The 19470-nt window shown below is 52.5% G+C and overlaps 3 protein-coding genes across 8 annotated transcripts in view; 1 reads left to right on the top strand and 2 right to left on the bottom strand.

The window, feature by feature from the left end:
• The first annotated feature begins 33 nt into the window (after positions 1–33).
• On the top strand, positions 34–9707 carry LOC136060520 (malignant fibrous histiocytoma-amplified sequence 1 homolog). The gene is made up of 11 exons (XM_065755118.1): positions 34–793; positions 3383–4259; positions 4817–5108; positions 6209–6395; positions 7138–7328; positions 7417–7904; positions 8273–8430; positions 8642–8801; positions 8884–8954; positions 9349–9455; positions 9572–9707. The coding sequence occupies exons 1-11, from the start codon at positions 772–774 to the stop codon at positions 9587–9589; spliced, it is 2571 nt and encodes an 856-aa protein (XP_065611190.1). The 5' UTR covers positions 34–771; the 3' UTR covers positions 9590–9707.
• Positions 9708–9929: 222 nt separating this feature from the next.
• IRF7 (interferon regulatory factor 7) lies at positions 9930–13384 on the bottom strand. Of its 2 annotated transcripts, none has more exons than XM_065755119.1 (10): positions 13168–13377; positions 12936–13098; positions 11970–12132; positions 11832–11893; positions 11663–11708; positions 11427–11549; positions 11087–11353; positions 10634–11005; positions 10368–10486; positions 9930–10184 (listed from the first exon to the last, which is right to left on the bottom strand). In XM_065755119.1, exons 1-10 carry the CDS (start codon positions 13188–13190, stop codon positions 10038–10040), a joined length of 1485 nt encoding a protein of 494 aa, XP_065611191.1. In that variant the 5' UTR covers positions 13191–13377; the 3' UTR covers positions 9930–10037. The 2 variants fall into 2 exon arrangements, with proteins under 2 accessions (XP_065611191.1, XP_065611192.1); XM_065755120.1 differs by having other exon boundaries at positions 10092–10251; positions 13168–13384.
• Positions 13385–16621: 3237 nt separating this feature from the next.
• The window catches only part of SLC25A22 (solute carrier family 25 member 22), a 33040-nt gene continuing 30191 nt past the window's right edge, over positions 16622–19470 (bottom strand). For all 5 annotated transcript variants that reach the window (XM_065755132.1, XM_065755134.1, XM_065755133.1 and 2 more), the window contains exons 7-10: positions 18452–18623; positions 18108–18262; positions 17175–17250; positions 16622–17016 (exon numbers count right to left, since the gene is read on the bottom strand). In XM_065755132.1, the coding sequence (XP_065611204.1) occupies positions 16863–17016; positions 17175–17250; positions 18108–18262; positions 18452–18623 (557 nt within the window). In that variant the 3' untranslated portion in view covers positions 16622–16862. The remainder of the gene's footprint in view (positions 17017–17174; positions 17251–18107; positions 18263–18451; positions 18624–19470) is intronic.

A 19470-nucleotide genomic window follows, 5' to 3' on the forward strand; every position in this document is an offset into this window, starting at 1 on the left:
TAGGGAGTAGTCTGTTTCTAGAAGAAGATCAGAGTTGGATTGTTCCTCTTAGGAAGGAGGAGGACTGCTTTTCTTCTCAAGAAGCAGGGAGTCTTGCATGTGTAATGACTTCATCTTGCTTTCTTCAAAAGCACCCCTTGTTCTCTTGTACTGCAGAGCAGCCAATGCTTTAAGTGATTGTTTGAAACACTTAGAAATACATTCAGCACCTTTGAATCTGACAAAAACACCTTCCTGCTTTTGCCTATGTTAGGAAGAATGAAGAATGAAGGCGTTGAACAAGGAAGCTGATGTGAGTTGCCTGTTTTTCTCACTGGGAACTGAACATAGCTGGTCTGTTGGAACAGTTAGCAGTAAATCTGAGTGCACATGGGAACTACCTTCTTTGGGGGTGGTCCTGCTGCTCATCTTACAGACAGAAAGTTAGGCTCTCTGGGGTGATTATTTTCATCAAGCAGCTTTTCATCCTGTATTTTTCCTGACGAGCGTGGGATTGGCTCACAGGAAAATGGCAAGACCCCCTGATCTGTTTCTGACATACCTGCCTTTTCAGTGAGCTCTGATGATCTGAGCTCTATCTTGAGGTTTCTGTCTGCATATTTGCATGCTATAATTTTGACTGTGGCTGGGTTTGAGCCTTTTTTTCTCCCCCATTCTGGCCTCCCAGAACACCTCAGTGCCATGATTCATCATCCTAGAGATGTGCTGTTGACAAGCTCAGAGCATTTTGGAGTTGCTTTTCTCTGCTCTGTTCTTTGGATGAAGGTATAAATGGAGTATAAACAAAGAATTGGTAAGTTCTGGGTTCCTTGGAAAATTTTGGAGTGAGTCCTCTTTTTAGACATACTATTCTCCTTAGTACTGCAAAGGAATACCTGGAAGAGATGTCTTAGTTTTAAAGCTAATTTTTTTGCTACAGTATTTATCTGACTGATAGGTATGGGACTGTAAATAGAAATGCTTCTTACAGAGTTCTTGACAAAATAAAAGTTCAGAAACCTTTGTGGCATTGTTAATAGCAGAGGAGAGCACAATCTAAGTTGTGAATATGCTTAAGCTGAAAATGAAACGCCTTTGGATTGTCGTTGGATTCTCCAGAAACCCACGTACACGAAGGGAAGCCAGATTGAAAAATAAAGTTTGATTAAATAATGGAAACAACTATGTTGTTGTCCAGAAAGACCATAACAAAGAGTCTGGTTTCTCCTCAGAATGATCTTCTGCATTAAACTTTTGGGTTGACCCTAGCCTTGAATTAGCAGTAAAGGTTATGGCCTGGCACGAGTTATCAGAAGTGTATACACTGTTAGTGCTGTTATATTTTAATTACATCTGTACCTGCAATGCCTAGAGGAGCACTGAAGCTGAAAAACCCATACTGCAAGTGCTTGTCCCTTAAGGTACATGAGGAAGAATACTGATTCCTTCATTCAGTCTACTGTTACAAATAAACTCATTGCCTCTCCTGGGGGCTGGTTTCGTGAGAAATGCCCCTAAAAAAGCCTTTTCCAACATGTTATGCAAATTATTTTTCTATACTGGATGTAATGCGAGCATTGTTTGTTTTCTGGTTGACTTTCTCGGGTTGGGTACTTACACATATTTAGTGGAAGAAGATCTGTTCGTTGAATGCGTGCTGCAGTTGGGTAGCAGTGTAACCTGATATTGTCCTTTCTATGATCATCAGCTGTGGTAAGACCGAAGTGGAGGTTGACTCAAGTCCTGCTCCCACGTGATCTTCATCCTACAGATGACCTCTAGAGTGGCTTTGGAAGAGGAGATAGGAATAACCTCTTTGGGCTTTGTGTAGTAGTGTTGAAGCAGAGTGGAGTCGTTGTGGAGGTGAGGGTTTGTTCAAGCAGAGCCCTGCTGACCAGGAGTGGGGCTGAGCTCAGATCTCTGCATTTAAGAACAGACTTTTTCCTTTGGGATGGCAGACAGCGCTGTGGGGCCAGGATTTTAGGAGGCTGGTCGTTCCTGTGTGGGACATGCTTTCTCATTATCAAGCAGTACTTGTTGGTAGGAGAGCCTTACCTTGCACCACCATGAGGATTTAAGAACAGTTAAGTTGCTCTGCAGTTTTCCTGTTTTTCTATCTGATCAGCATAGGAAAAGAGAAAGCAAATAGTGGAGGGCTTGAGGAGTCAGCTCCCAAATCCTCCAAATTCCAAGCTGCTGGAAACAGGAGATGGGGATCCCTTTCTCTTGGTACTTGAGCATAGTGAATGAGGGGTCTGTTTCTGGACAGGGGTGCTTGTATTAGGAGCTGCCCTGGGGATGGTGGAGAAAGAGAGGGTGGGGTTCCCAGGCAGAACACAGAGAGGCGGGGAGCCAGACAACAGGAGGAAATGAAAGGGAGAGGCTGAGCAAACAGAGGATCCAGCTGGTATCACACTACGGGGCCATGGCCCAGCCCAGAGCCTGTGAGTAGTTGCCCAGAGCTTTGTGCTGCTCGCAGGGCCTGGGTCAGATGGTGGTGGAGGATCCTTGGGAGTTTTTTTCTGGAGGGAAATGGAGGAGAAAGGTATTTGGAAGAGGGTCAGTGCTTGCTTTCTAGGCGGACTGGTTGCACGCTCCAGGTTTAGCTGGTGGTGATGAAAGCTGGCGAGTCATTCCTGAGCAGGGCATCTTGCACAAGGGAGTTCCGTGCTTGGCATCGTCCAGCAAGGAAGTGAAACGAGAGAGAGGAGAGTGAGTGCAACCATGTTTTGTTCTGGTGTTGTATCACCCTCATCCTCTTACCCTGACTCTCTTCCCACGTGTAAATCCTTTAAGTAGCCCCTTCTGGGGCTGCCTGTAGCCCATCTGCAGCTCCCTTTACTTGTTCCCTATTCTCCGAAGACATTGGCTGTCCCTGCCTTATTCCTCAGCATCAGGTTGGCAGCAGCAGCAGCAATTTGGGGAATTGCAGCACCCATCTGGGGTGAGGATGTGAGAGAGGAAGTGTCTGCGCTCACCAGCCCTGGCCTCAGCACATCACCCAGCTGCAGGCTGCAGCTGGGGGCAGTGAAAGGGCAATTTGCTGGAGAGTGGTAGTCCTCCACGTGGCAGCTCTGTCCTGCTGCTGCACAGCTGAGATTAGGATAGTTGAATCTGCTGCTGAAGTTCTCATAGTGAGAGCAAAGCTGTTAATGTAGCTCTTGGGTTCCTGGTCGGGTTCTCCTACGGCTTCCTGTGTCTTTGGGCACAGACAAGATCCTCTTGCTGCGGTTGTGCTGTTTAGACTGCTCTTGTGTTCTGCTTCTGCTTTTCCGTGCTGGACAAAATTATCTCAAAGTTCTGCCAAGCTCGAGGTCTCAAGGGACTGGATGACCTGCGGCCATAGGAGTGAAAGTCTCTCTTCCAACCAGCCCTTAACCACCCTTCCTGTCCCACATGCCAGGTCAGGAGCGGGACTGTTTGCGGGAGGTGACGCTCTCCACCCAAAGGCTGCGGGTGCTGCCTCCAGCAGTCCTCAGTAACCCCACACTGGAAAGCCTTGACCTCGACAGGAACAAACTCAGGAGCATCACCGGCATTTCTAAACTTGGCAACCTGAAGAAGCTCATCGTATCCAAGAACGAGATTGTGGACTTTCCCAATGAAATCCAGAGCCTGGTCTATTTAGAGAAGCTTGAACTGAATCAGAACCAAATCCGGGTCATCCCAGAGGGCATTTTCTGCCATCTGCCTAGGCTTAAACACTTGCGACTGAACAACAACCGTCTTGGTGCTCTTCCCAGGGACCTGGCAGCATGTCGAGGCAGCCTGCAGTACCTCAACATCTCCAACAACCTGTTCCGAACCTTCCCCCAGCCCATCCTGCAGCTGGCCAACCTGCAGGAGCTCCATGTGCAGAACAATGCCCTTCGCCAGCTCCCCAGGGAGCTGTTCCAGGGACAAGCCCTGAAAATGTTCAAGGCCAACGGGAACCCGCTCAGGGAGCCACCCATTGAGGTGTGTGCTGGCGGCATCCAGCAGATCCTGAATTATTTCAACCACCTTCAGCATGGTTCTGGGCAGGAGGACAAGAGGATCAAGACCATGTTCCTGGGGGCCTCGCTGGCTGGGAAATCTACCATCTGTAAAAGCCTGAAGCAGGGGCAAGCCAAGCTGGTGCCCAAGGAAGAGCGAACAGTTGGGATAGAGATCAGTGAGTTTCGGATTGAGGACTTCACCTTTCTCTTCTGGGACTTTGCTGGCCAGCTGGAGTACTACATGACTCACCACGTGTTCATCACGCCACAGGCTCTTGTCATCCTTGCCATCAACCTCCACATGTAAGAGCTGAATTCAGGGGAGAGTGGGAGAAGGAAAATGTATCTTAAGTGGGTAACCTTTCCCCTTCTGTTTCCACTGTTGATGCCATTTCCATTGTACCCAGGTAAGTTCTCTTTTCTCAGCAGTGCTAACTAGCTCTCTGTCTCCTCTTCTTCGTAGATGGCACGTTTTATTAAGCCACCTTACCAAATTCCTCCTTTCTGAGACATTAGATATATCTTAACTTGGGACAAGCTGATCTAGGTGGTCACCAGCTTTGCTTTCTGCCTTGGCAGTACCTCTTACAAGGCTTCTGGTGCACCCTTAAAATTGAGAGAGCATCAGGGTTGGGCAAATCCTGTTGCCATCCACAACAGGCTTTGCTACAGTCCCCAGCTTTAAATGGTTTAGTTAAAGGATGGGCAACTTAAAGATGTGCGTGGATGTGGTCCATGACAACTCAGGACATCTGAGTTCTTTTCCAGTAAGTCCCTGGGACAGCACAGGGTGTGTGGTTCGGCCTGTGCTTACGGAAGAGCAGGTGTAAACCTGGGACTTTCTTTCTCTTCCTCCCCAGGTACCAAACTAATGATGATGCTTTCAAGGACCTCGTTGGTTTCTGGATCAACAACCTGTTCATGCGAGTCCCAAACTCAGTGGTGCTTCCTGTGGGAACTCATGCAGACTGCTGTCAGAAGCAAGAGGTGGAAGAGAAGAGGTCCAACATCATGGCCAAGATCACGGCCATGCTGGTGGAGAGGAAGAGCAACCTCACTCACTTCATCAACAATCTGGAGGCCAGTGAGGAGCCTGAGGTTTATGTGGACCAGTGGGAGAAGCTGAAGGAGATGGAGAGTTGCACGTTAACCGTAGGGCTGAGATAATTGTGAATTTCCTGCAGCTGTAAGGGGAACTAGGCAAGCTTGCAGGATTTGGGCTTTCTCACATGGACAGGTTTAGTAAGGTGGCTGATGAGGAGAGGAGGTACCTCATGGTGCTCTGCCTTCACCTCGCACAGCGTGCTAATGGTGATGGTTACTCATTGCTGACAAATCAGGCAGTTAGTTACTGCAGCAACTCCATGGGGTTGGGATGGAGGTGGCGACATTGCATACAAACCACAGGGCCCTAACTGCTAGCTGTTACCTGCTGGTTCCTTGCCACTGCTCTCTGGTGGACAACTCTGCTCATGGCTTGGAGTAAGGGCCTGGGAGGGGTGTGAGGTAACTGCATGTTGTATGAAGGCATATCCACTTTGCTTTTTGCAGCCCAGTCCCCCACTCCTTCAAAAGGGGGGAAATAGTACAGGGAAATTTGTTTTGTAAATACCATGGTATAGGTGGATGGTTTTCTGAGGACAGCTGCAATTCAGAGGCAGAGCTATAATCATAGAGACCCAGAATGGCTTGGGTAGTAGGGGGCATTAAAACCCACCCAGTTCCAACCCCCTGCCGTGGGTAGGGTTGTCACCCACCAGATCAGACTGCCTAAGGCTCCATCCAACCTGGCCTTGAACGCCTCCAGGGATGAGGCATCCGTAGCTGCTCTGGGCAGCCTGTGCTAGGGCCTCACTGCCCTCATGGCAAAGGTGATGGAGGTGCCCTCTCCGTAGAAGAGATGCTGTGCCTGGCTACACAGGCTGCCCTGTCCTTGCTGTAGAGAAGGGGTGGGGGGAGCTTTAGGATGTGTCTGAAGCCAAACTTACTGAAGCTGGGCCAGGCAATTTCTCAGCATGCTGCGTGTATAGTGGGACCAACCATCCAAGGATACCCAGCATCACTGAACAAACAGATAGCTGGTTGCCTTTCCTCAGATGGGTATTCAGCATTTTGCTGACTACTGGCATGCACCTTGCTTCACTTCCTTGGTGCCCTCTGAAGCACGAGGTTGCCCCATCACCACACTGGCTACCACCACGGTGGTCTCTGCTGGCTTTCCTTTTGGCAGGCATGTGCTTTCTCTCTTTCAGATCTTAGACCTGGTTGCTGTCAACTGCACAGATCACAGTGATATCAAAAAGCTTGAAGCCACAATTCTGGAACACGTGAAGAATGAGGAGCTATTCCCTGAGGTTGTCCGTGTGCTGCCGCCCATCTACCGGGAGGTGGAAGCTGCCATCGTGGATATCACCCAGAGTGAGGAGATGGCGGACCACGGTGAGTGCTTCCTCATCCCTCACCTTACTGCTGTTCTAAGAGGGACAGGCTCTCAGAAAAGTTCTTTATGTGGTGGTGGGATTGCTGCTGAAGATCTTGCAGGAGCAGTCGTTGTCATTGCCTGGCTTTGTCTGATGTAGAATGGCTTGGGTTGGAAGGGACCTCAAAGATTGCTTGGTTCCAACCCCCTGCCATAGGCAGAGACACCTTCAACAAACCAGGCTGACCAAAACCCCATCCAAACCTGGCTTTGAACACTTCCAGGGATGGGGTATCTGTAGCTTCTATGGTCAGCCTGCTCCAGTGCCCTGAATCCTCAAAGGAGGAAGGAATTCCTAATCTCTAATGTATTGCAAGCACCTGACTCCAAGGCCTAGAGAAAAGCAAGGAAAAAGAGCAAATTCTTCTTCACTTGAAGGCTCTGCCAGCATCTGTAAACCTGTGCGTGGAGGAGCTTTCAGCTGGCAGCATAGTCTGTAATGCTGTTCTTTCTCCCCTTTGCCTGTATCAACACTTCAAATCTATGTTATCTTGCAGGAAGGAGTTAGTTAGACAGCCTTAATGCATCTACTTGGCTTTCAAACCTATGTCTTGCAGACTTTATTTAATGCATAGCTCTGGTCTCAACTACTAGCTAGGGACAGTGTGCTGGTGCTTGTTGGCCCTGTGAAGGAGCCTTTGACTGCTGGCTAGGCAGCTGTGCTCCAAGACAGGCGTGCTGAGCACCCACATCTCCCTCCAGGCATGATGGACCTCCAGTACCTGCTCAATGAACTCTCCCAGCACGAGCACCTGGCGAACCTGGACAAAGAGCTTCTCCAGGATGTCTTGCGCTATCTCCACCGCATCGGCCTTATTGTGTGGTATGAAGAAATCAAGCACCTGGAAAGCACTGTCTTTCTGCAGCCTACCTTCCTAATAACTACATTCAAGGTGAGCATGGGGAACAGGACTCTGCAGGGCCCCAGCTTTGCCATGCTCCTCTTGTCACAGCCTCTTGTTTCCCTGTCTTCCTGCCCAGCTCCTCGTGAGGCACCGCCTGGTGCAGCAGCTGGAGAGCATCTCTGTGGACACGCTGATTGCAGAACGTGCCACCATCAGGGACAGATCCAACTGGGTGTGGGCCTTCAAGTCAAAGGCAATGCTGTGCCACCAGGCAGTGCGTGCTTTGGTGAAGTACCAGCTCTGTTTGGAAGGGATGCAGGACATCTTTGAGGAGATCATGGGGGACAAGACCCACAGGGGGAAAGGGAAGCTCTTCAGCCTCCTAGAGCACTTTGAGCTCTGCCTGGAGGTGAGGCACGCCAAAGCACTCAATCCTCAGGCCAGTGAGTTTGTTCCTGGGAGGACATGGGAGACAACACAGGGCCAAGGCGACTCCTGGTACTTGTTCCCAACCTACCTGAACCAGACTGAAGAGGTCGCTGAGGTGTGGGGAGGAGATCACCCCGAGGACCTCCACATTCGTACCTACTTCTCACCTGAGATACCTGAGGGCTTCTTCCACAGGTGCGCAGTGTAGTCCAGCTCCTTACACAGCTGTTGGCAGGCTGCTTCCTGGGATGGGTTGGTTGGGTGCAGAGCAGATAATGACTGTCAGCAAACTCTCAGCTGTTGAGAGCATAACAGCTGAGGTATGAAGCCAGGGCTCAGGAGATTGGGGTGCAGTCGTAGCTGTGCCCCGGACTTGTGGAGCCCTGGATGGATCACAGTGATGCCCCGTGGTGCCCATTCAGCTTCTAGCTCTATTTTGGCTGAAACTGGTTTCATATTTTTCAGGTCAACCCATTACCACATTTTCTCCCACTGTGGGACCTAAGCGCGGGGAGGGAGGGGGGGGAGGAGGGTGGTTAAAGCCACGAGCAATCTCTTTGCAGGTTCCTTGTGAAAGCTTGCTCCTTCTACTCCACGCATTGGGTGGCCAAGGCGACCTGCCTGCTCGTATGCAATGGCAAACCTCTGCTGATCAAAGAGAACAACCAGCGGGCATACAGCTACTTGGAGCTGAGGTGCAGGAAGCCAGCAGGAGCAACAGGTGAGGAGCACTGAGGAAAGGGCCAGCTGAAAGAGGCACTGAGGGAGTTGTTGCCCTGGAAGGCTGCCGTGCTTTAGTTATGATGATAAACTGCACTGATATATCTCTTTTGGTGTTGGTTGGCCACAACGGGGCTGGAAGCAAGTTGTGTGGCTCCCAGGCTCCTGTAGGGCTGCTGTGGGTAACCGTGCTCTCTCCTTTTGCCTGGAAGGATTCCGGTTTGCCTGGGATTTCCTCATGGCGGTTGTGTTTATCATCCAGAAGCTCTCTGAAGAGTGGCCAGGGCTGCACGTGTGTGTGAAGAGCCCATGCCGCACGGCTGGCTGTCCTGCAGAGCTCATCTGGCCAGACATGGATGGCAAAACCCCCGTGTATGTATGGGCTCAGTCAACACAGAGAGCTGGAGCCTGATGGGTGCTGTTGCAATACCAAGTGGGGCTTTTTCCTTCACAGAACAAAGGAAGATGTTAAAACCTGTGGAACGTGCGGGCATCGGTTTGGTGCAGAGCTGCTCTTATCCAAAGGTGAGGCTGGTGGTGGTGGAACAGAGCTCAGGCTCGAGGGAGGCCTGTAATGGTGGTGTCCTGTCTTTGCCCACATGGGAAGACAGAGCCTCAGAGAATCTGACCAGAAGCAGGGCATTAAATGGGCTGCACAGGGAGGAAGGGGCATATCTAGCATCTGTAAGTGGCAAGGAGCACAGGGCCAGAGGGGAATGCCAACTCCCTTCCTTGGACACAGGTACTCCAAGCATGCTCTTCCAGAGCAGTTCCTCTCCCTGCGCCCAAAGTGGTTAACATTGGATGTTCTGTTACCAGCAGGACTTCCTGCTCATTTTTAGGGAAAAACAGCTCAACTGCTGGGTATTTTGGAGCTGGCTTGCTTAAGAGCTGATGGTCCCTTCCTCCGTCCCCACAGTGCCCAGGCAGCCCGAAGCACCCCCAGCACAACCTCCTGTCCACTACTACGTGACCAGCTATGGCACCACCACCTTTGGGCCCAGCAGCGTCCACGTCACCAGGCAGGTAGTGTCCCCTCCCCTTGCCTCTGCCCACATCCCTGTGCCACTTTCCTCGGGCAGCCCCACGCTGCAGCCCAGCACAGATAAGGCCTTTGTGCTGTAAGCACTTTGCTTTTTCAGAACATCTCCAGTGAGTGACTGCAGGCCGCTGGGGAGGGAGGCTTGCATGGAAGACAAAAGAACTGTTTCAGACCAAAGTCAAGCCCTCCTCACCACCCTGAGCTTGCATCCTTACTGCATGGCAATAAATGCATTAATAAATGTGCTGACTTGTGGTGCATAAAGGATACACGGAGGCTGCTATGCAACACCAGTGACCAGGAAGCATCTTTATATATACATACATATATTTAAACTTTAAAAACTATGGAAAGATAAGTCTGTGAAGAACCACAATCCCCCAGAACTCCAGATAGCTGTTGAAACTGTCCTTGGGAAAAAAGAGGAAGGACCCCCAGTGTACACCACGCTGGCAGTCAGAGAAAAGGCTTTCCCAACCAAGATTTTTGCAGAGCTTTGACCCACCAGTGCCACAAAGCTCTTTGCAAGACAGCAGAGGCTGAGGAGGCAACACGGGCAGGGAGTGTCAGTCTGTCTGCATGTGGTACTGCTCGATGAGCTCGAAGAGGTTGAAGGAGTCAGAGAGCTGCAGGCTCACGTTACCACTGTTGAGGGAAGAGGCTCCTTCCCGCTGCACCTGCTCGTACCAGTACTCGCAGAACTCAGGCACCAGCTGCAACAGCACGTGGGCACGGCGTTGGATGCGGTTTTGGGCAGCCACCATGCTTCCCCCTGTGCCCCTATCCCTCCACAGGACAAAGTGGGTGCGCAGGACAGTCCATCTCCCCAAGTCGTGAGAGTCCTAGTCCACCGCACCCAACCCGCTCAGGATGAAGGCCACCTCAGGGCCACTCACCTTCACCAAGATGAGCTTGGACTCCTTGGAACTCTTCTTGGAGAAGCACTGCCCAAAGCAGAGGAAGATGGTGAAATCGGGGGAGCGCTCTCTGTGCCTGTCTCGGAAGTCCCGGAGCTCTGCAAGGAGAGGCAGGGCTTGGGCTCGGGGCAGGCTCAAGTGAGGGAGGTGGGGACAGTGGGATGGGAGAGTGCTACAGGTACTTTGGTTGAGCGCTCCCCACCACCTCTACCCGCCAAAGCAGGTTGGGAAGGGGTCCTACCCACCTGTGCAAAACACACTGAAGTCGAAGATGGCCATCTCCTTGTTGCGGTGGAGCTCGTTGTGAGGGGGTTCCCCACCTTCGAGCTGCTGTGACAAGGCCCAGAAGACCTTGCACTTCTTCAGGCGCGTGGCCAGGAGCTGGCCGGCACGATGCTCCAGCCGCAGCCCCGCCACCTCCAGTAGGTCCTCAGTGTACTGCCGCTGCCTGGCGTCGGGCAGGCTTGCGGGGCTGGGGAACAGCACCAGCCGCTGCTCAGCCACCACCGGGTCCAGGCGCTGGTAGGCCAACACGCACTGGTTGTCGCGCACCCGTTCCTGGTAGACCATCCTTCCTCGGTAGTAGATGCTGATGTCCAGGACGAGGGTCAGCTCGCCTGTGCGAAGCAGCTGTCAGTGTCATCCCCAAAGAGGGACCCTCAGCAGTGTCCCCGGAGGGGAATGTCCAGCTGTGTCACCTGGGGGAGGCACGGGGTTGGCAGGCTGGAAGAGCAGCTCCTCACCAGGGGTTGGCACAGGGATGACACGTTCCTCCCTCGCTGAGGGGCCCCTGGCCACTTCCTGTCCACAGCCCGCACCGGGGAGGGGCTGGTCCCCCAGCAGCAGGGGCTCTGGAGGGCTACAGGTACCCTGCTCTTCCATGTGCCTCCACTCCTGGAACTCCTGCACAGGGAGGCAGTCACCTGGGCCAGGAAAGAGCAGAGCATCCTCGGGCAAGATGTCCCCTGCAGAAGCATTACAGATGGGTGGGGGGTTATCCCACTCCGTGCCCCCAACAGTGAGCTGGCCTGGTCTCACCTGCATGTGCCCAGAGGGCTGGCTGGGGTCTGAAGGTGGAGATATTGCAGTGCTGCAGTATGGACTGCAGCATGTCCAAATTCTCCTGCATCAGGACTGGTGCAGCAGCACCATCAGCACTGTCTGTTGGGGGAACAGCAGTGGGATGGCGGGGGGGGGGGGGGGGGGGGGGGGGAGGGGGAGGGGGAATCACCAGCCATCAGCAACCCACACTCAAACTGGGGACTAGGACCTACCTGTGGGGGTGATTTCTGAGGCCACATCATGGTGGTTGAGCAACAGCTGCAGAGGAAAGTGGGACAGGGCTGCACCACTGGGGCTGTGGGTCCAGGCCAAGGAGGAGGGCTGCGGTGCCCCCGCAGCAGCACCAGGCCTCCTCCCCTTCTGCTATGCCCATCCCATTACCTGTGGCTGCTGCAGCGAGACATCCGCCACAGGGGCCCCAGAACCTCTGCCACTGGGGATGGCTGGAAGGAAAGCAGGGTGAGCAGTGTGCCCTGGGCTCAGCCCCCGTGTTGTTGTTCCCTCCAGCTCTGGGCGCACCTGAGACTACTGCGTAGACCTTGTGTGGGTCATTGTTGCACTTGGAGTGGTCTTCCACCAGCATGAACATGTGGGTGCTCCTCAGGGCGCAGCGGAAGTTGGTCTTCCATTTGGCTGGATCCTCAGAATTGCCCTCGTACCTTCCGCTGGCCTTTGCCCAGGCCTGGTGGGCATGGAGAGGTGAGCACAGGGACCCCAGAATTGTGGGCACGAAGGTTTGGAAGAAGCCCTGACTGTGCTGTCTCGGCCACATTGAGGGCTTCAAGGTCATTGCTGGTCAACACTTGTCCCACCCACCTTGAAAACATTGAGGGTCACTGCTAGTCACCCCGCTGCAGAGTTGCAGCAGGGCCGGATGGTTGAGGTGGCCTAGCCCTTGCACAGGCAGGGGCATCCAGCACGGGGTGCTGCCGTCCCACCTCCCTTGAAGATCCGCAGACCCTCAGTCACCCTTATCCCACCTCAGAGACCTTGGAGTCACCACCCCATTCCTATCCACCTTGAAAACCTCAGGATTAGAATCATAGAACCATTAAGGTCAGAAAGGGCCTCTAAGATCACCAAGTCCAACCACCACCCCATCCCCATTGACTACATCCCTCACTGCCACGTCCACCCAGTTCCCAAACGCCTCCAGAGACAGTGACCCCACCAGCACGCTGGGCAGCCTGCACCAGTGCCTCATCTGCCCATCTTGAAGACCACAGACCTCTCTCGTCAACCCCCCGTGCCACCTCAACGACCTTCAAGTCACCACTTATGACCATCCTTGAAGTCATATGTCCACCCAACCACCTTGAAGACCTCGGGTTGCTGCTCTTGACCCCCCCCCCCCCAATCTCATCTCACCCACACTGCAGACCCCCTGTGTCACTGCTGGCCACCTCCGCCCCCTAGAGACAGACCTCAATGCCCCCCCTCACAGGTTACAGCTGGTGATACCCCAACCCACCCTGAAGCCCCCACCTTGAAGATCTCGACGTCGCTGCTGGTGACATCCTTCCTGGCGTTGTGCTTCCAGGGGATGCGGAAGATAGAGCTGGCCGGGTCGATCCAGTAGAGTCCCTGGTACAAGCCGCTGCTGACGGCGTTCAGCAGCCAGGGCCCGAATCGCAGCTTCTGGGCGTCCCTGCGGGGCGGCACGGTCAGCAGCCGGGGCAGCACAGACAGCCGGCGGGCAGCCGGCCGCGCCGCTTACCCCTCTCCATCCAGCGCTGCCATGGCTCCGCGGCTCCCGCACAGCAGCGCGCAGGGACGGGAACGGACCAACCCCGGGGCCGGGCTCTTATAGAGAGGCGGCGGCTTTCCTGGAAATCACACCGGGAAACGAAACTGAAACCGCTACGGCGGACGGAGCCGCGGGTGCGGGGATCCCAGTTCCCCAGCGCAGCGCTTCTCGCTGCCCCTCGGCCCCCGAAAGATCTCCGAGGGCAGCGGGAATGCCCACGCTACGCAGCGCGGGTCGAAGGGCACCCCGAAGCGCTGCCAGCGGGGCTTTCCCCCTCCCCGCTCGGCCCGAGGTGCAGCTTTGGGGCTGGAAAGTCCCAAGGCTTTGCAATTATCTCTATGATTAATTTTAACTCTTCTTCTTCCGGGCCCAGAGGGCTGCTCTTTGCTTGGGTTTCATACACGAATGATAACAAAAAGAGCCCAGGGGGTGCTGCCAGGGTGAGCCCCCACTTCCCAAAAATCCTCTCCTTCCTTGCCTGGAACTCACCTCGCATAGTAGGAAATTATCCTATTATTTGCCAGGGACTCTTCCGTTGTTTCCCAGCTTTGTAGGAAACTCTCCCCTTGTTTCCCAGGAAGTTTCCTTGTTGCTATTCAGCAGTTCCTCACCTTTGGAGGAAGCTCCTCCCTTGCCAGCTTGCAAATCCGCCTGCTGTGTTCCAGGACATTTCCACTGCACCCTTCAGCTTTGTTTCAAAGGGATGTCATTGCTTCCCGGGGCTTTTTCCTCTTACAGTTTCCTATGACACTTCTGTCGCTTTGAAGGATTCTGGTTGTCATCTGGGAAACATCCCCTACACTGCTCAGGAAACGTCAGTTTCTTTTGTGGAGATTCCTCCTCTGCTTGTCTCCAGCCATCCCCCTTTGGTTGCAAGGATGTTTCATGGTTAGCCCCCCCACTGCTTTCTATGAACACCATCCACTGCTATCTACAGCCTTCCCCCACAGATTCCCAGGATGTTTCAGGATCTCTGCCCCTTTGCTTTTGAGGAATTCCCCTTACTGCTCTCCAGAAAATTCCCACATTGCCTCACAGAAAATTTCCCCATCGCCCCCTGGGATTTCCCTACTGTTTTCATGGATTTTTCCAATTTGCTTTTAGGAATTTCCCAGTGCTATTTCACAGCATCACAGAATTGTAGGGGTTGGAAGGGACCCCCAGGGATCCATCCCTGTGATCTCACAGAGTCCAGCTGTGCCAAAGCAGCTCCCTAGCCCAGGTTGCACAGGTAGGTGTCCAGGTGGGCCTTGAACACCTCCAGAGAAGGAGCCTCCACCACCTCTGTGTGCAGCTATGCCAGTGCTCCATCACTGCACTGTGAACAAGTCCCCACGCACATCTGTGTGGAACTTCTTGTGCCTCAGTTTGTGGCCATTTCCCCTCTTCCTATCGCTTCGGGACATTTCCTTACCGCTTCCCAGTACGCTATTTTCTTCCAAGGAGCGAAGCAAACAGACACAGTTACAGAGGGGCACGAAGCACCGCAAGTTCTACACCAGCTGGAGATGACAGAGCCAAGGCGTGGGCAGGGACAGTTCCCCCAGCAGAAACTCATCTTGGCTTTGGTGCCAGCTCAGGGACACCTCCCACCACCCTTCAAGCTCCCCCAGCCCCATGGGTGCCCCCAGCCCCTCCTCCTCACCCCCCCAGCTCTGAAATGCTGGGATGGGGAAAGCAGGGAGGGAGACGCTGCTCCAAACTCCCACCAACTTGCACCTGGATATAGAAAGCCATAAATATCAGCTTAATAAAATAAAACTGGGATTCAGGGTCCTTTGTTGAATAAGAAGAGCTGGATGTTTTGAGAGGAAGAGGGAGCACCTTAGAAAAACCACAAATCTTTCTCTTTTAATCCACCCAAGAGAATTCCAGAGCAAGAGCAGCATCACAGCACTACACACATCACAGACATCTACCAGACCCAGAGGCCATCTTTGCACAGATTCCTTCCCAGATACAAGGAAAAAAAAATCATAAAATAAAAAAGTGATTCACATAAGCAAAGTGACAAGGAACAAATTGGCCACAGAACGACTTCTAAGAAAAGGAAGAAAGCCCTCGGCATATGGGTTTTGAGAAATACCTCAACCCAAGAATGCTGAAACAGAGGTGGTTTTCTTTTAAACATTAAAAACATGTTTTTTCTTTTTTGTTGTTTTTTTTTTTTTTAAATTAACTTAAATATACAATCGAAACACGAACACCAAGCGAGCACCTGGAGAAACAAGTGAAAAGAAGGAATGGAAGGTGAATTTGACTCGTTTAATTTAAACATCAAGGTTGGGTGGATTGCACCACATGGAATAAATAATGGAGAAGATCACGGTGAGGTGGTCAATCTTGCACTTAAGATAATTTACCAAGGATTAACAGCACAGCCCAAGAGAGTACTTAATGAGAAATCCCCTGACAAGTGGTTGTAGCTGGGCAGCATCCCTTTGGTAGAGCAGGTTGTGAAGCAGGGAAGTGCCCCCACCACCCAACGATGACTGCTACCCCAGGGGCAAGGGGGATGATAAGTTCCTGGGATGAGGAGGACCTGATCCTGCAATCCCACATGCACAAGAGCTCCTTGCTCAGGGCGTGGAACCTCCATGACAGCAGCCGGCTGCAGGCACACCCAGGTAACCACCACCACAAAAACAGACCTTGTGCTTTCACCTTGCAAGGTAAGAGCAAACACACAGCCTTTATAGCACAGCTGCTGGACCTTGGACCCTATGAAAACAGACCAGGCTCCTCCTTTCATGCCCTGGGACCAAGCCAGGAAACACACAGCTAACTACACCCACTGCAGGCATTGCCTCGGGGCGGGCAGGCTGAAGGAATGTAAGTGGTTTCTTTTTGTTTGGTTGCTTTTCCCTCCCCAAAATCCCTGTGTTAAAAAATAAAATAAAGTTGATCCCAAGTTTCTCTCCTTCCCCTGCCTGCAGCCAAACAGGGAAGGACCTTCAACATTCACATGATCCCACAGACGTGTTCCCTGCAGAGCACCCACCTCGCCTCTGCATCTCACCCAGATGTGCCTGTGACACCTCATTAGAAGGGAAGTCCCTTTGCTTTAAAACAAAAACAATTACAAAAACATTAGCAATGATCCCCTTTCCCCTTCTCTGCTAATCCAACTCATTTTTGAGCAAGGGAAAGAGGCAAAGGTTTCCAAACCAAGGAACTTGCCAGACCCAGCGTCCCCTTTGCATGACACCTGCTCTCCTCCTGGGAGCCAGCACCCCCGAAGGGTGGCTGTGGGGCACACCTGCCCCTGCAGCCCCCTACAGGCAACTGAGAGCCTTGAGAAGAGGTTGGGTGAGGGCTCAGGTCATTTTTTTCCCTCTTCCTTTCTAAATGCTGTGAGGAGACTTCTGGGTATGCAAGCCCAATCTGTGCTTACCAGTGTCCTTAAGAATTATGATTTAAAAAAAAAAAAATAAAGATATGCATAATTGGGTATTGTCCGTGGAAGGAGAGGGAGGGAACAGGCTCCAGACCAAGACAGAAAAGGGACTCTCCCTGCCCATGTTTGCTCATCTGGAGACCACGCTCCCCATGTTCCCATGCGAACCCTCTGTGCTGTTGCTCTGACACCACTCGACATGGACGACGAACACAGGGATGAATCCGGCGTGGCAGAGGACGGGCGGGCACAGGCGGGCAGGCCGGGGCTAGGCCCGGTGCTTCGGGAGTGTGTCCAGGAGGAACTCTGCAATGCCAATGAAGTAGACGACTTGTGCGATGCCGAAGAGAGGAGCGATGACCAGAGCTCGGCAGTATGCCCCTTTCAGGAAGGCCATGGGTCCTTCCTTCTGCCAGATCTTCCTGGGAAAAGATGACAGCAGGTCGGTCAAGGTCCATCCCATCCCATCCCATCCCATCCCATCCCATCCCATCCCATCCCATCCCTCCACCATGCCAGGAGAAGCCCTGGCCATGCTCTGGCCTTCTGCCTTCCCTTGGTAACAACCCAGGAGTCTTACTTGGTGCAGTCCAGGATTCCTGAGTACGTGTCTTCGTTGACTCCTCTCTGCAAGGACTGCAGCCGTGTTTTGATCACTGGGGAGAAAGAGGGGAAGATAGTTTATGAGCCTCCCCACACAGACCCTGGCGGTGCACCAGGCAAGAGCCAAACCTGAGAGCACCCTCTGAGACAGCCAGCAGGAGCACAGACCATTTGCATATATGCGCCATCAAAACACAGGAAAGCAAGCCCACTCCTCTACAAATGGACAAAAGAAATACATAACCACCCAAAAATTAACCAGTTCCCTCTGCTCACTGTGACCAAAGCTTCCAAGGCTGAACTGGCTTTACATACTTTCAGACTTGGTCCCTTTCTATAAAATGGGATCTGATTTCCAAATGCTCAGAGCTATTTCTGAATACTCAGCTCCTACTGGAAGAGCAGACCAAAATATCTAAAATAAGCAGCATTGCTCTCACATCTTTTCCCCTCTGAAAGCGTGTATAATGCTGACAAGAGAGCACTTACTTTCAGGTGAGATTTTAAGGTATTTATGGCAGCTGCTGTGGAACAGAAGAAAAGGCCCCTGCTTGTCTCCACCCTTTGGCACGTGTGTCATTGGCTGGGGGCCAACACTCCAAATGGAAACGTGCCTTTTCAGGGGCATGTCTGGTAAAGAATGGCTGAAATGAGTTACATCTTCCTGACCTACCTACTGAGTACTGTAGATTTCTGTTTAAGAAGCAGTCAAGGTTCCAGCTCAGCTGAAGGAAACACCTTCAGCTCCTGGAGGCAGCTCCAACAGCAGAGCTCGCTTCCTATGCTTCCCTCAGCGCTCATGCAGCGAAAGGGCCGGCACGGTCATCCTCCCCCTCAGCCAGACCACCTGATGGCCTCTGAGTGCTGTCACACGGCACCAGGCTGCCAGCACAGGCTGCTGGGGACTCACCATCACAAGGATTGACAGCCACTGCAGCTGTACTGCCAGCCACACATCCAGAGAGAAAGGACACGTAGAACGGGGCCTTGACGTTGGGGTCTTTCTGGCCCAGCTTGTTCAGGTTTGCGAACAGCGGGAAGTAAACGATGGAGAACGGGACATCCCTGTGGTGAGAAAGGAGGAAGGGGAAGAAAGAAAGAGAACGATGATGAGCGAAGTCAGAGCAGGACACCAACAAACGGCCCATCAAAGGAAGAGCTGTTGACAGTGCAGGCATCACTGCACGAAGATGAGCTGAAACGCCCGTGTCACCCTCAGGAGGCTCAGGCTGACAGTACTGCTCCGTGTCCTACCTCAGCAGCGTGGCTCCCAGGCCCTTGTAGAGTCCTGCGATGCCTTTGCTGCGCAGCAGCTCCCTGGTTATCTGCGTGGCTGTGGTGCGGGCTTCCACCACCGGCTCTGCTGCTCCCGCTGCGGAGGAAGAGGAGAGCTGGGCCTGTGCTGCCATCAGCTTCTTCTGTGCCGCTGTGGAGAAGAGGAGAGAGTGTGAGACTGCAAGCTGCTCGAACAAGAGGTACTCGTGAATAAGTGACATTCAGCATTTCTCTTCTTTGCTTCCTTCTCTTGACGGGGATCATTAACTCTGAGCAGGTAGGTCACATTTACACAGGCAACGTGGATCCTTTCAGGAGCCTTTTCGAACTCTGATGCATTTCTGCTCTTTGGCCAGAAGATGGGGAGCACACCGACCTGCAGGCAACGCTGTGGCTGCCACTGGCACACCTCAGGTCCGTGCTGCACAGAGAACAAGATGTTCACAGCAGCACGAACCTTCAACTACAGCTTAAATCCTTCAAACACTTTAAAATACTACATACAAAGACGATAAGGTCTGCATTAAAAACAGCAAACAGATGAAAGAAGAATAAGTCCATGATTATTTACGAATGCCACATCAAAGGAGAGATGAAAGGACAAACTGGCCCATTTTCCAGGCAGTTTCAGAAAGTATCTAGTGGGCATCACCAGGCACTCTCAGAACCATACTCTGGGCAGGCTTCTGAAAAAAGCTAAAGCAATAGTGACAGCTCTGCCTTCAGATTTGCTGTGCTAGTTCTGGTCTCAGTTCTGACCAGGAAAGGATGACTGGTCAGAACTGTTAAGGTAGTGCTACTGTGGGGAAGAGAGAAAGGACACCAGGAAACAAGGAAACAGAGGCAGTACCACAGCAAATGCATGGCAGGATGCTAACTCCTTCCTGACTAGCAAGTTGCAATCACTCACAAGGTGCTCAACCCAGCCATCTCTTCTTTCTCTCTCTGTCCACCACTAGCATTTGCTGTATCACCTGCCAAGCTCTGAGCAAAAACAC

Source organism: Cyrtonyx montezumae, unplaced genomic scaffold (assembly GCF_038088225.1).
Source record: "Cyrtonyx montezumae isolate F1298 unplaced genomic scaffold, pur_monq_1.0 scaffold_10, whole genome shotgun sequence".
NCBI classification, from domain to species: domain Eukaryota; kingdom Metazoa; phylum Chordata; class Aves; order Galliformes; family Odontophoridae; genus Cyrtonyx; species Cyrtonyx montezumae.

Excerpts from the sequence above, each read along its gene's own strand:
- IRF7 (XM_065755119.1), bottom strand. The coding sequence starts at position 13,190 with ATGGCAGCGCTGGATGGAGAGGG. Across the intron at positions 13,099-13,167 it reads GCAGCGCTGGATGGAGAGGG|GGACGCCCAGAAGCTGCGAT; the intron begins GTAAGCGGCGCG and ends GCCGCCCCGCAG. Across the intron at positions 10,487-10,633 it reads CTTCAGTGTGTTTTGCACAG|AGCTCCGGGACTTCCGAGAC; the intron begins GTGGGTAGGACC and ends CTCTCCTTGCAG.
- LOC136060520 (XM_065755118.1), top strand. The coding sequence starts at position 772 with ATGGAGTATAAACAAAGAATTG. Across the intron at positions 5,109-6,208 it reads TGGAGAGTTGCACGTTAACC|ATCTTAGACCTGGTTGCTGT; the intron begins GTAGGGCTGAGA and ends TCTCTCTTTCAG. Across the intron at positions 8,955-9,348 it reads AGAGCTGCTCTTATCCAAAG|TGCCCAGGCAGCCCGAAGCA; the intron begins GTGAGGCTGGTG and ends CCGTCCCCACAG.